This window comes from Benincasa hispida, chromosome 8 (assembly GCF_009727055.1).
Source record: "Benincasa hispida cultivar B227 chromosome 8, ASM972705v1, whole genome shotgun sequence".
NCBI lineage: Eukaryota > Viridiplantae > Streptophyta > Magnoliopsida > Cucurbitales > Cucurbitaceae > Benincasa > Benincasa hispida.
The window spans coordinates 37,148,287-37,164,350 of NC_052356.1; the positions used below are offsets into that span (position 1 = coordinate 37,148,287).

Here is a 16,064-nt window from a genome sequence, read left to right on the forward strand (position 1 = left end):
CATGAACTAACCCAACCCATAAAATTTTTATTTATTTGAACCCAACCCAACCCAAAAGAATTCATAACCCAATCCAAACCGAACGAGTTGGGTTGGGTTGATTGGTTTTTTCAGGTTATCGGATTTTTTAACACTCTTACTTGAAATGCTTGAAGGACGCAATTTGCGGGAAAAGTTATAATATAACAGGTGAAAGTTGATTATTTCATCAAGTCTGATAATGTCAGAGGCAGGTTGTGAAAAAACCTGTCCCCAATCAAACCAAGGACTCGATAAACCTTATCTGCAGAAAATTTTTCATTACTTGGTATAAATCTAGACTTCATGTATTGATATGATGATTAAACTGACATCTAACAAAAAAAAAAAAAAAAAAAGGAAATTTTCTGCAGAGAAAGTAAAATTCTGTTGATAGAAACATGTTCTATGGGGCCATTACCATCCCAAAATGCTAACAAACTCAGTTAGTACAGCTCACTGTTGCATCATCACAACATTCCTGGGGTGGTGTAACATTATTACTACAAACAGACTCCATAGCCTGTACAGAGAAACTAGCAAATCCCATAAGCGCCTGAAAAACATTGGGGAGGCCTGTTTTCAGATGGTTTAAAGTCATGGCTCGGCTAACCTGGACGGAGTTCAGATATTTGGCCTTCTCGGTATCGACAAGTTTCTTCAAGGCATCAGTTTTTGCACGCTTTAGCATCAAAGGATTCTTGGGGCTCAAATTGTCATTTCCATCTTCAGACAGAGAGCTTCCCCCTAGTTTCTTTTCCATCTCTGCCAATGAGTGCATCTCTTTTTGAAGTCTCTTATCCAGCTTTTCGTATTTCCTTTGGAGGTTTTGTTCCTCCACTTGCTGGAGTAGTAGGGAGTTTATGGCTGACAAGAGATTCTTGATGGCCTCTGAAGCTGCCTGTAAGAAAGACAGGGAAAGACAGGGAGGGAATAGAGTGAATAACACAATAGGAGGAAAGGAGGGGAATACAAGTTTGATGGTTTTCATGCCAAGTAAAGGGGAAAAATACACAAAACCTACTTAAAGTAGCCCAATTTTCAATGTCTTTCAAGTAATTAATGGTGGCAGAAGCAAAACATTCACTTGGTGAGTAGAAATCCACCAATTACATCTGTCTGTAATGGCAAATAATACACGCAAGTGAATAATACAGAAGGAAGCCCACAACAAAGGAGAACCAACCAAAACACAGTATAATATAAGTTAATAAATAATTAATGGTTAAAGAAAGATAAAAGAAGATTACAATCTTTCAGCCCACGATTAGACATGCAGAATAATATAAAGTATGATTTCTCAAAGAAGCATCTTATCTTCAAACAAAGATAAATTTAAAATATGCTCAATTACAGCCAAAGTGAGCATGGTTTAGCATTTAAAAGCATATCTACATCTTCTAAGATAATGCGATTTCTAATTTCCTACCCAGGTGTGATGTAACATTCTAAAACGATAAGCTTAATTAGGATATTTTTTAACGAAATTTGATCTAAAAGATCAACATTTGCCATGACTACATTCTCCATTGAGCCACACCTTTAATCATCAGAACAAGGTCAAAGTATTCACAAACAAAAAATTACACTAAGTACCTTGTCAGGTAATCTTTCAAGGGCATTCTGCCATTTTTCGCAGAGGTTAAGAACCACAGATGCACAAACACTCTGTCTATCATGATCGACAAGGAAGTCAGTAAGTTGAGTCCACCTACATAGGGCTTTTACGTACTCTCGTTGGTATTTTACGAGATTGCAGAAACTGCTGTACCAGACAGTTATCTCAGCCGCAAGCTGAGCTGTGGCCTGGCGATGGTAATCTGTACTTAGATCTATATCATGGTTGTTAATCTGATGGTTCAACTGCTGGGAGATCTGATTCTGAACTTGATGACATTCAGACATCATCTTCCACATGTGCAATAACCTGCACAAAATTGAAACAGAAAATGAAAAAGGACGATGACAAATAATTATGAGACTCAATTTACATGAGAACACAGATCTTTGCAAAAAAGGCCAAAAGCAGAGAGATTATTTTAGCTTGAGTATGGCTTCTGCAAAATTTGTGCAATTGTTCTTAAGCAGGTTTGGCTCACGACAGATATGCAGTCTAAAAAGTATCCAACTCCCTTAACAGGGCAGAATGAATGAGGATGAAATCATTTAGTGGGGAGAATAGATGCAAGCAGCCAAGTCACCGATATCAGATAGTGAGGGGGGGGTGGGGAAAGAATCACAGTAGGAAAACCGAGGAGAACAAGAAATCTATCTTCGTTCATATTCATTCAGAAAGTGGCACAGTTGAATATCCCTGTAATATGCATATAAAGGAAGGTAAATTTTAATCGCCAGGACTCAAATGAAAGATGTGTGCATTTACCCCGAAGTTAAAGCAACCAGTTGTGGATACAGTTCCTCATCCATTAGCGCCAATATAGAAGCACAACGTTCACCTATAGCTTGCCGCAGACGTATTATGTCAGACTCCAAGCCCTCAACAGTCAGGCGAGTTTTCTCAGTTTTGGTCCAATCATAGTGTTCGTCCTCTTGTTTTTGCAGTAGTGAAGCTTTCTTTTCATGCTCTAGATTGGTACTTTCTTCTTCCTATAAATTATGAAAAATTTATAAGAAACAAGAACAAAAAAATCTCAATAAAACTTGGAAAAAGAATCATAAGCAAATCATCGTACTTAAATTTGAGAAGAAATGAAATAACTGTATTTCTTCTATTTTCTGAATCAAATACTACATCCTCTTATATAGAATAAAAACTATCAATAAGAAAAAAAATTACAAATATAAATGATAAATACACATAATACACAATCAACATTACAAAAGATATATATAAAATTCAACAGTCAGTGAATAACAACTACCAGTATTAATATTTCAATTAAAACTCCATTGAATTGCCATCATTTCATACTACCGTAAGTTACAGTCTTCAATAACAATCTAAAAGAAAAGGAACAGTTAAATAGCAATGAAGTCTATACATGACATTGCAGTAGCCAGTAGGTTCCAGTTCAGAAACACCAGTTCAAATAAAATATATCAATGAATGAAAACAGTTGCTTCAATTTTCTACAAGACTTCCCAGCAAAGTAAGGTACTGGTCCTGTGAACTCAAACTAAAGTGAGCTTTTCAAGTCTACACTAAACTGCGCTTAGCCATTTAACCTTCTCAAGCATGCTGTACATTATAGCAATGACGACTGACAAGACAAACAAAACATATATTCTGAGATTTTGCACACCAGTTTATATCAGCACAATTCTTGTATTTTTTTTTTTTTTTTAACCTTAATGTCTTGTTGAAGTCTTTGCTCTGCTGCATAAAGTTTTTTTAGGGTGATGCAGTGAGCTCCAGGCCGGCATGGTTCATTGGGACCAAGAAACTCAACGGCAACTGTTGTAAACTGAAGTGAATTAGATGACCACCTCCTTGATAATGCATTGAAGACTTTAGCAGAATTGCTTCTCTTCCCTGTAAATGATAGTATAAATAATTGCTCAAGGGATTTGCGGAAAAGTAATGGGAACTGAAACATGCCTGATGGTGATGATGAATTAAATTAATAAAGCTTTAGAAAATACGATATTTCCCTTTTCTTTAACCAAGAAACAAACTTCCAAGTCGTATGCGGAAAATAACAAAATAACGAAAAATGCAGTTAAAGTTGAACAAAATGATTGTCCAGTCGAAGAGAATGTTTTAAAACGGGGCAACTCGGAATTATCATTGACCTAATTCCACCAGCAGAACAAGTCTTAGAGGATTTGCACCTAAAAGATTCATCGATGACATGGATTTACCCCAAAAAAAAAAAATGATGGCTTGATAGTGCATATACATGATGAAAGATCGTAATAAATTAGATTACAAGTTCGGTCTTCTTTTAGAGTTATGTCCCGACAGATAACTTAAAAAGTATCTAAAAGGTGTTTAAACTTTCATTGTGTCTAATAAGTAATGAAATTCATAAAATATCTAATAAAATCACAAACTTTCAATTTTGTGTCAAGGTTCTTGATTGGTGAGACATTATTAAAAGGTAAAAAATATATTGAACATAATATTAATAGCTCACTGATCTAAATACCTATTAGACACTGAATTGAAATTTTAAAGATTTATTAGATATTTGTTAAAGTTTCTACCAAATTAGTAATGGAAGATCTCATAAACAAGAAAAAAAATGCGACATCCAAGAAATAAATGTGAAAAATGTCAACCCTAAAATAGCCTAGGAAGTTGATTGGGACCTCGACCACAAACTAACAAACATTAGCATAACAAACTCAAAAGAGATTAAAATAAAAAAAAACATCGGCATAACAAAATCGAGTAGTGTTGAATGCTTTCAGGGTTAATAACAAATACATTGAAAGGCATTGACTACAATTGCAAGAGGGATGCATAAGTAGTATGCTCAATATTAACATCATCAAATAAGTTCCATGAAACAATCATAAGGAAGAAATGAAACCATACCAATTAGTGATTATTTTGGAAAAAGAAAGGATTAACTTTTCTACAGTTTCTAAGAAACTCAAATATGAAAGCTAAAAATGAGATAAACTGCACAAAGGGGCAAATAAGTGGATAAAGAAAGAGAGTATTTACTCTTGTTTTCCCTGAAATTATGTGTCTGAAAACCGTTTCCAACACTGATATCAATGAGCACTGCTATTTCCTTTATGCCGCCTGATGCTTTAAGAAAATACTCATCGAGTTCCTTGACCACAGCTCCCAAGGTTTTCTTATTTTTCCATGATATCATGCCCATGTCTGTAGCCACCTTCATATGCAAGCAACTCGTAGAAGAAATACAACTTATCAATTCCCCTTGCTCTAGACTCTTAGGTACTGGATTCACAACATCTTCTACAGTTTCCTCCTCCTTAACCTCTTCCTCAAATTCACTTCTAGTCTCTGCCCAATTTTCCTCTTCAACTGGCCCCACAATTTCACTCTTTTTTTGTTGATGTACAGCAGAATGCTCAAAAGGATCCCAATACTCCCAAGATGAGCTCAAGATTGGAGGTGATGGGGTGTGATCATCCTCATCCTCATCCTCATCCTCATCAATAACAGTGCTTTCTTCTTGGGCAAACTCATCCTTTTGGGCATCTTCAGCTCCATGCTTTCTCAAATCAGGGCTAAAGGGCGGAGGTGGGGGTGGAGAGGGAGGCAACGGGGGAGGTGGCGATGGAGGCGATGCCAAGCCATAAATAGTACCTTCAAGCTCCAATGTTTCAGACTCGGTAAATTGTCTAAGGGTTGCTCCTGTATTTTTCAATGCCCTCAAGTAAGCTAGCAGCGAGTCTGCAAATTCTTTCCTAAACCCTATTAACTGTTTCATTAGCTTCTTCCTCTCCCTACAGGCCTTCACTCTCTCCTCCTCATCAATACTTGAGGCAGCACAACCCATTTCACCAAATGAGTAGCAAATAAAAAGATATCTGCTAAAGAATTTCAATCACAAACGCAGAAGAAATAGTAGACCCAATTGAAAGAAGCTCAAGCAGCACAATCATTAGGGAGAAACGCTGATGCGATCAGACCCCAAAAACCAAAAACTCCCTACCAATAAATTCTAATTGGGCAAGTACCTTTGACAATGTATGAATAACTCAACTTCCCCCACAGAATCTCCCTCTTTCACGTTTAGGTGATTCGAAAACCCAAACAAACGGCTTAAAATCCAAAGTTCATTACAAAAATTTCAAAACCAGCAATACCCCAAGTGCCCAAATTACAAGATCCATGAAAAGAAAAAGAATACCAAGTAACCGGACGATGCTTTTCTCAGCTGAGCTTCAAACTTCGACTCCTCTAACTGTTCCACTCGAATCTTCTATGCTCAAACCCGTGCATTATGATTCACAGCGTTTGATTGGCCCAAGGATCCGCAAAAAAGGACAAATAATAATAATAACAATAACCAGAATCACACAGCTTCAAAATCCCATTAAGCTCACAATCAAACAAACAAAGCAGTCAAAAAATACAAATGTAAACAATAAAAACAAAAACAAAAAAAACAAAAAACAAAAAACAAAAGAAGACGTCTCAGACTCGGATCAGAATAGTCTCGCAGAAGCTATTTTTAATTGATGATATGGTGGAAAAAGAAGATTAGAAGAGTGGGTCTGACATGTAGAAGAGGTGTCAGCTGCAGAATCCACTGCCCCCGTCCTGCCCAGAAGAAGAAGAAGAACCGTAGGCAAGTGATAATGCGACAAGCATAGTTGGTTTCTGAGAAAAAAATTGTGAAACAGAAAGGGAAATTTTGAGAGACATCGAAAAAGAAGGATATGAGTACCTCAAGGAGAGTGTCTGTTCCCTTTATCGGCTCGTCCTTTTTACAGATTACAGAATGAGAAAGAAGAGAGAGAATGATGGGTAAGCTCGAAAATCGAGAAATGAGAAGTAGAAGTATCCAATGAATTGGTTTGGCTTAGCTGAGCTTAGCTTAACTTAGCACCTACCAATTGCTATTATTCATAACCCATCATCAATGGCGGTTCTGTTTCTTTCTTTCTTTAACATGAAGAATTTTTTTAAACTGTTTCAGAAAAGGGTGGATTAGATTGCCAATTCTTGTTCTTATTAATTTAAAATACTTAAATTTTCTTTTAAAAAAAATTATATTTAGATATTATGCATGTTTAATAACTAAAATCTCATGAGACTTAAATATTAAATACCGAATATCTATTATATCTATTACAAACTTTAAACAAAGAAAACATTCATAGAAGAAAAAAAATATTAAAAAATCACAATTCATCCCTTCTAAAAGAAATGTATTATGTTATTAATATATATGTAATTCGAGTTGAGTTAAGTCAACCTGAATTTTTTTTTATTCAAGACCCAACCCAATTCAACAAACACAAAAAAATTCAATCCAACCAACCCTTATAGTTGGATTGGATTGTTTGAGTTGTCGAGTCATTTGAACATCCCTATTGAGAAACTTGTCTTTTTGTTTTTAGAATCTAACTAAAAATTCAATTTCCTTTAATCAAAATTAGAAATAAGAATTGAGAATTTGAGAGAAAAGAAACATACATTTCAAAAGTAAAAAATAAAATGTTATCGAACACAACAAAGTTTGTATGACAACAAATTTAATTACAATTCATAACTTTTTTTTTCTCGAATCTCCACTCCGTTCAGCTAAAAGACAAATTTAATTTTAATCAACTAAAATCCTTCGTTCATAATAATTGGTATTTTTTAAAAGGTATTAAATTAATAAATGTGTGAGGTGAAAAAATCGAACTTCTTATTTAAAGTTGATAGATCAAATACTATATCAATTCAACTAATTTATTTAGAAAATAATTAGCGTTTTTATTTCTACAAAATTAGCATGGACTTGAATGGTTTAAATTCAGCTAGAATAACAATTAATAAGATAGATGGAAGTTTAATAGAAGTGAGATAAGAATAATGATTCAGGAAAGGAAAGAAGAAGGAAAAATTTTCAATTCCATCATTGAAGCTTATCTTTTAAGACTCATACGCATTGAAATTTAATATTATGGCATGATAACTACTTAGGTAGACAAGTAATAAATAAATTGACACTATTTAAAATAAGGGACTTAGACTGGTTGCATAAATTAAAGGTGGATGGGCCAAAAAAAATTATGCTGAGGAGGTAGACCACATTCTAAATTATATCTACTTTTTAATAGTGCCCATAAACAAACAATTAAGAAAACAACAAAATACTATCTATTTATTTTTTAGTAATTATAAAATTATTGAAAATATTTTTAATTATAATAAAATGTCACTCCCTGATAAAAATCTATCGCAATTTATCGTGGTGTGTTACGGATAGACAATGATATTTTACTTAATTTATAAATAAATTGACTCATTGAAAATAATTCTTTATTTTTAACAAATATTTTAAATATTGACCTCAAAATTGTACATATAGTATACAATAGACGAAAGTACAAAATTAAGAAATACTATGTAGAAGGAGAACAGAGAATACTATGGTATTAAAGAAGAAAATACTGCAACGTGTCAAACAAAGAGAGGATACATCATGACATAAAAGCTAAAAACAAGAGAATGGAAAATACAGGTAAAATACCAAAAGAACAAATAAACCATACAGTCAAATAATAATCCGATCAAAAAGGACATTTGGTCTAGTGGTATGATTCTCGCTTTGGTTGCAAGAAGTCTATAAAAAATTAGATGTGAACTACATATTGTTAAAAATATATTTAATTATACATAAATTGGAAATAATTTTATTTTGGGATTTGTTCTATTTTTGCTTTCTGTAAGATATTAATGTGTAAAAATATCATTTTGATTTTTGTACTTTAAATATTGTTCGAGTAGTTCCAGATTTCAATAAAGGTTAAAAATAGTTCATCATGTTGGTTTATTACTGATTTATACAATATATGTATATAAAGTATCTACTAACCTTCCTTCTGCAAATTAAATTCTAAAGAAAAATATATATACCGTACATTTTCTTACATGAAAATTGTCATTGTTAGGTTAAACTACCAGAGTAAACCTTGGACTTTTATATTTATGTCAAACAGGTTCATATTTTTAAAAAGCATTGAATAAGTTTCTAAATCTTCAAATTTATTTTTAATAGATCATTCAACTTTAAAATGTCAAACGGTTTGGTTTTTTTATTTTTGGTCTTTAAAAATCATGCTTATTTTCTCTCCATTTTTTATCACAGTTTTCATATTTCTTATAAAAGTTGAGATTTTAGTCAAATTTCAAAAACAAAAATAAGTTCTTAAAAACTACATTTTCTTAATTTTCAAATGTTTGCTTAGTTTTTTAAAACATTGGTAGAAAGTAGATACCAAAACAAGAATTTTAGAAGTGAAATGGGTGCTTATGGACTTTAATTTTCAAAAACTTAAAACAAAAACTAGATAGTTACCAAATAGTATATAAACTTTCAATTTTAGTTCTTGATATGTTTGTAATTTTTAGAAAAATTTGAAAAGGTCCGGAATTTAGTCGACATAATAATGAAAATTCAAAGATTTATGGAATATAAAATTAAACAATTAATAACTTATTAGACAAATTTTGAAGTTTAAGGACTTATTAAATATAAAATTTAAAAACTAAGAACCAAATATATACTTTTCAAACTATCATGAGTTGGCTTAGTGATAATAGGAACATCGAAAAAAAATGCCAAAGAGCTAAAGAGATCATGGGTTTAATCTATGGTGGTCACCTACCTAGGATTTAATATCTTACAAGTTTTCTTGACACCCAAATATTGTAAGGTCACGTGGATTGTAGTCAAGGTGCACGTGAGCTGATTCGGACAGTTACAAATAAATTTTTTTTAAAGAGTATATACTTTTTAAACTTCAAGATCCTATTTGACACAAACTTAAAAATTTAGGATCAAATTTATAATTTAATTTTATTATTTTTAGACTAAAATAGAACCAAACTCAAATTATATCCATCAACCTAGAATTTTAACCCGTACTAATGGGAAAAAGTTATAAAATAAAGGCAATTGGCTTCTAGAAAACAATGATAATAGGGTCAATCGGTCCTCCTAAAGCTTAACATGCGGCCACCGGCTTTGTCCCCTTGTTCTCTTGCCATAGTCCCAACTTGTTTTAAAGGTCCGATTATGTTTTTTTCTTTTTTTTTTTTTTTTATCCGTCTCCAAAAAAAAATTAAAATTTTTAAAAATGGTAAAAGTATCCTTAAGCCTTTTATATATATATTTAATAATATCATTCTCATTCATTTTAAATGAAAAACGTTATTACTTTGTTTAAAAAATACACTTAAACTTTAGAGGTTTAAGAAATATTCATAAACCTTTTTAAAAAATTAAAAAATACCATTATTATTAGTATATATATAACCAGAAACAATTAGTCCCCCATTGCAAAGATGCTTGTTATCTTTTTCGGATTCTTAATCTCAAATTAATTAATTGATGTTTTGATGATAACAAACTTGCTCCTATTCACTAATAATTTTAGCGTTTTGAAATGTTCATTTCGTAGAGCTAGGAATAACGATTCTAAAGCAATTTGAATCTTTCAAATTGAAGCCTAAACGTAAAAGATATAGCGAAAACAAGTTTAACGAAAAAAATTTTATGCTTGTGTATAACGGTTAGTTGATTTTTTTTAAAAAAAAAAATACATTTAATGCATAGTATCATTTGAAACTTATTATTATTGTTGTTGTTATTGGTGTTCTTGTTATTACTACTTTTTAACCTCCACCATTGATTTTTCTTTTTCAAGATCTAAATATCAAATTAAAATTTGAATTTCACCTACTTTGTATTTAAACTCATCTTCTTCTCCAAATTTTCAACAATAATTTTTATTATTTTTAATTATTCATAATTCAATAAGCTTCCATAATTGCTCTCTAAACTCCAAATTTTTTTCTTTTTATCTAATTCTTGAGAGAGATTTATTTGTAATGTAAAGATTGATTTGTTGAGTGTTACAAACTTGTAAATTGACTCTATTGAGAGAATTGTAAGTTTGGTCTTCAATTTTTCCAAACTTTTGTAAGGGTTGTTTTTACCCCAAAAAAAGAGTTGTTTTGTAACGGTTTGATCCTTAAACGTGGAAATGATCGGGTTTGTTCTTACACCTGGAAAAGAAACGTTGTACCGGTTCAACTCTAAACGATGGAAAGAGTCAAGTTTGAGTAACATACTTCAGAGGAGCTTGAGAAGTTAATGTAGGTCAGATTATGTAAAACCACTATAAAATCACGATGTCAATTTCTCTATTCCTTTCCTAATTTTTTTTTTGCAATTAATTTTTTATATTACATTTTATTGCATGAAATGGATTGCAATTTTTTGTTATTTAAATTAATTGCTCACATTGATTTATTTTGATCGATAGTTATTAAATTTCTATATCATTTACACTGATCTTATTATTAGAATCAAATAAGGTGCCTTAAAGTGTTGATTCCTTGATAACTTTGGGCTGAATTTATTTGTATGAAATTTTTGTTTAATCCCCTCTAAAGTTGTCATACTGATACTACAATATTTGTGAACTTTCAAAAGTTATCTTTGTACCTTTAACCTTAAAAATAATAAAAAAAAAAAAGAGGTTAAAAATGTCCTTACCATTTGTCTACATCTCATTGTTAACTTTATGAGCTTCAATCATATCATATGTATTGATGATAACAAATATTTATTTACTGATAATTTTAGTGTTCAAAATGTTGTCCATAGTGTAGAGTTCGAAAAGACGATTCCAACTCACTTTAAATCACTCAAATCAGACATCAAACTGAAAAAGTTGTGGTTAAAATAAGATTTAAAAGAAAAGTCATAAGTGACATGTAGACCAATTATGAATAGATGTATAGATGTAGAAAACAAAAATTAAATGAGTTGGACTACTAAAATAATGTCACATGGTGCCTTTAAAGCTTTTCTTAAAATGATTTTTAAATTTAAAATAATCGATTTTAAAAAAGTTTAAAAGTTGAAAAAAAGAGAAAGAAAGTGCCAACAACACTTTCCTTGTTTTTCTTTCTTTTTTTTTTTTAAATTATTATTATTATTATTACTATGTCCTTTTAAATTCAAAATTGATTCTATTTAAATCACATATTTCCCCTTTCTTTCAACACAATCTCTCATCCCCAATCTTATGGAAATTTCTCTTTAATTATTCATTGTCAATCTACCTTCAAAGTTTCATGTTCTTACAGATATATATCTCTTTTTGGTTAGAGAAATTCATTTTTAGAGAGATTATTTTGAATGCCTAAATTTGTGTATTTACACTTTTTTAGAGTGTTCTTTTTGGGGGTTTTCAATTTCATCAATTCAATTGGGAATTTGTAATAAGGTGTCGGTGCACCTTGAGTTGAGTGTCATGGTTTAATCCTGAACTCAAAAAAGAAAGGGATTTGTAGTGGTTTGATCTTGAACCTGTTGAAAAAGATCAAGATAAGTTAAATCTTAAACCTATAAAAGAATTAGTTGTGGTTTGACTTTTGAACCATAAAAATAGTGGTAAATCAATTTGGTTCTCATCCGTAAGAGATTTTGTGTTGTAAAATACCCAAGAAGGAGCCTCGAGGAGTGGAGTAGGGATTCGGAACCACTATAAAAATCATTAGTGTTGTGGAGTATGATTGAAGCTCATAAAGCTAACACTCATCATGATCTCACTCTTCAATTTCCTCTCTTTTCCTAGCTTCAATCTACGACCTAATACTTCTCTATTTTCCTTTTTTTTCCCATTTCTTTTTATATACCCTTTTACTCCCCTTCTTTGTTTCCTTCATCCGTTGATTCTCTTCTTATTAATGATTTGTTGCTTCATGTTAATTATTTGACCTTTGTTTATCCCAAAAGAGAAAAAAAAAAACAAAAAACAAAAAACTACAGTCTTCAATTAAAGACATAGACTATAGCAAGAAAGAGAGAGAATAATGCAACCACAATGGGCACTAGGAGTTAAATGTTTAACGATGTTGTATATTGATAGTTGAGTGTGTGCTAATATGTCATTCAAGTTTAATACACAAAAAGAGTATTTTTGTGTTAATATGTTATTCATACGTTCATAAAACCACATCTGGATAATGCCTCTTACATACTCAAGTAAACATATTATGGGCAATAGTCTCACTTCTTTTGTTGAAACACTCTACACTGTTGAATATCATGTTGTCATACCTTTATTGTGTTTAATGAATGCATGCCAACCTTTCAATCCCAATCTCCTCTAGATATCTCATGACAAAACCATCTCAAAAGGTCGAAGTTGATCCTAATATGACTGAAACTCCATCATGTGGAATGGCCTAGTTGCATCCTTAAACATACCAATTATCGCGTCGTCCTTAAAACTTGTAACATAATTATTTTCTATGTGGTATATGCACAATACATGACAAGTTGTGGGGAATACTGCACAAATAGCATTAAATATGGTTAACATACGATCAGAAATAAAAACCAAACTAGGGGGTTTTTCAATTACAGACTTCAAATTTATCATGAATCATTTCCTTGTTCAATAAATCTCGGTTTCCACAATCGTATATGCTAGTGGATATACTTGATTGTTACCATATATGGAAACACCAACCAACATAGTTCCTTTATACTTACCTTTCAAATGTGACCCATTGATGATAATCACAAGTCAACAACTTGCAAAACCTATAATACAAACTCCTAATGTCATAAACATGTACTTGAAATGCATAAAATCTTCAAGCTCTATCTCAAAAATTGTACATGGATTCTCCATTCTCAAAGCTCCCCTATAAGCAAGGAGAATGACATACGAATCACAAGTCTTTAGGTTGTTTCCCTGGCATGCTACGCTTTGTCGTAGCTTATGTTTACGCCATAATCTTTCCTTATGTCTTCAATTATGTGATGAGATTTATAAACATGACTTACACTTGTGAACTTGTCTTTGATTATTCAACCAACAACCATAGCACTTGCCTGCCTGTGGTCACTGTTTAAAATTCCAATGGAACATGTGTGAAACTTAAGTATTTTGTGATCTTAAATATATCACAACCTAGCATCTTCATTGCATGAAGGTTCCACTTACAAGTCTCTCCAATACATTAAGCAGTGAACAAATATTTGTTTGATTTCTTAATCTTAAATTCAAAATTATTATCGATGGATAAAATAGATAATCTCCTTTCAAGTTCTTTCTACACAAGAAAAGTTGATCTACTTCAACATCTGCATTGGATGAACAATTACAATGTAAGTTAAAGTCTTCCCTACAATCAATAGGTACCGACGATGGAATCTTTGAAGGACCACAATCTATTGCATCTGGAGCCTGGCCTATGTCATTATCCACCATTGTTCAGTTAATTTGCTGACTTGTCTCAGTCTCATCATTTACATTTATAAATTTACAATGAGTTTCTCCTCGTGATTCTCATTAATCATTTCAACCCTACCAATGATCCATGTCATGGTTTCTAACATAAGATTCTATGGGTTGGTGTTGCATTGTCTAGAAACAACTATGATGGTAGAGTACTCTCACATAGAATAACATTCTCATGTCGATCCATTTTAAATAATTCACTATATTGTCTATCCACAACCATATGATCGTAACTCACATTGTTGAACCTTATATTATCAGTTTCTTGATGCTTCGATTTTAGTGTTACAAATAGTTGAACTATATAAAGATTAGAAAAGGAGAAAACGAACATCATCATCGTTCTTTATGTACTGTGGAGAGGCTTCATAGTCTAACTTATATTTAATCCTCATTATGACGTCAAACTCTAAAGAATTGACATTTCTAATCCTATATTCTCCTCAAATCACCTCCAATATAAGAAATTTGGTTCTCATCCTAGTCACCTCCATATCAAATGTGTAAACATTTTTTCATTATTCTACAAGTAAGAAAATACCAATCAATAAGCTGTAAAAAACCAAATAAGTCTAATTTTTGTCTCGCTCTCGTGGTGTCACTCTCTCTGTCTTGCTCTCTTTCTCTATCTCTCTCTCATTGTGCCTTTATCACTATATTGTTGTCTCTAACTCTCTCGTCGTCTCTTGCCCTCTATTGCTCTTGTTGGGCTTCAAGACAATTCACAGGCCCAAGGTTGGATTAGGTCCAAATGAGGTGTGGTTGTAGATGACAAGTGTGGCTTTGGTGAAGCCACGTAGCTGATGAAAAAAAAAACCTAGATGAGGGCTTCGATCTCTTTTTTTTCTCAAATGATAAAAAAAAATAAGAAAATAATAGGTTTGGAAAAAATTGATCTCTCTCTCTAATTTTACTTAGCTAAGCTTTTGGTTTTTCTCTTCAATGGCAAGTAATAAAGAAGTTAAAGATAACATGCAATCACGGTTGAAGGAAGATGAAGAAGAAGAAGATAGAGACACACAAGTTTAACGTGATTCGACTGATTGCCTACATCCATGAGAGAAAAATGAGCTTACTGCAATTCTTGGAGAAATCTTTAACACAGATAAGTCTCAATCTCAAATTCTATATCACTCACCCACAGTTTATCATCCTTTATATAGATAGGATGTTACATGAATTAGAGAGGATAAAAGAGAGAGTAAATGTTGATTTCCACTAGAGTAGTTACAGACTTTGAAAAGAAGGTTTGGCGCCGTTGCCGATGACATGAGCTTGCATTACATTCATCCATCAGTAGTGTGTATAAGCGATACAAAACATAACACAACATAACATTCCACTTGTATACTTACAAGTTTATGGCGCCATTGTCGGGGATTGGTAACGGTTAGTGTTGAATACTTTTGTGGTATTTTGTAAGACAGATCTCTGCTGTACTGTCTGTTTATCGCGAAGAGTAGGCTGACGGTTTATAAGTACTAGAACCGATCCAGAAATTCTAAGCTGACCCAGAGATCAGGTGTATTTTCACGCAAGAGCACATCAGAACCAAATTACGCGAAGAGGAAACATGGCAAATAATAATGAGAGGCCTGATGGGAATCAAGGGGTAAATTGGCTAGCGCAAGACCCTGTATTTCTTGCTGTCGACCGCAATATCCCCATGAGGAACTATGCGGCACCGAATCTTTATAACTTCTTGCCCAGAATTTCAAGACCTACGGTTGCGGAGAATGCAAGGTTTGAGATAAGGTCGGTCATGCTTCAAATGATCCAAAATGCGGGACAATTCGAAGGTCTACAAGGAGAAGACATGCATGCTCATTTGACCAACTTCGTAGAAATGTGCAACACATTCTCCATACCTGGTGTGACTCCCGAAGGAATTAGATTGTATCTCTTCCCATATACACTGTGGGATGAGGCAAAAAGGTGGGCTCAGTCACTAGAGCCAAATGAGATCAACGCATGGGATCAGTTGGTCGAAAGGTTTATGAAGAAATTCTTCCCTCTAGTCGTCAATGCAAGGAGATAGAGGGATGTGTTGAATTTCGAATAGAAGGGTTATGAAACTTTGAGCACTGCCTGGGTGCGATTCAGACAATTAGTGAAGA

At 32.7% G+C, this 16,064-nt stretch overlaps 1 protein-coding gene across 1 annotated transcript; it reads right to left on the reverse strand.

Moving 5' to 3' along the window:
• Positions 1 to 341: 341 nt before the first annotated feature.
• On the reverse strand, positions 342 to 6,582 carry LOC120083059 (protein ROLLING AND ERECT LEAF 2). The gene is made up of 7 exons (XM_039038582.1): positions 6,354 to 6,582; positions 5,814 to 6,226; positions 4,652 to 5,490; positions 3,327 to 3,511; positions 2,402 to 2,625; positions 1,615 to 1,945; positions 342 to 919 (listed from the first exon to the last, which is right to left on the reverse strand). Exons 3-7 carry the CDS (start codon positions 5,457 to 5,459, stop codon positions 461 to 463), a joined length of 2,007 nt encoding a protein of 668 aa, XP_038894510.1. The 5' UTR covers positions 5,460 to 5,490; positions 5,814 to 6,226; positions 6,354 to 6,582; the 3' UTR covers positions 342 to 460.
• Positions 6,583 to 16,064: the final 9,482 nt, after the last annotated feature.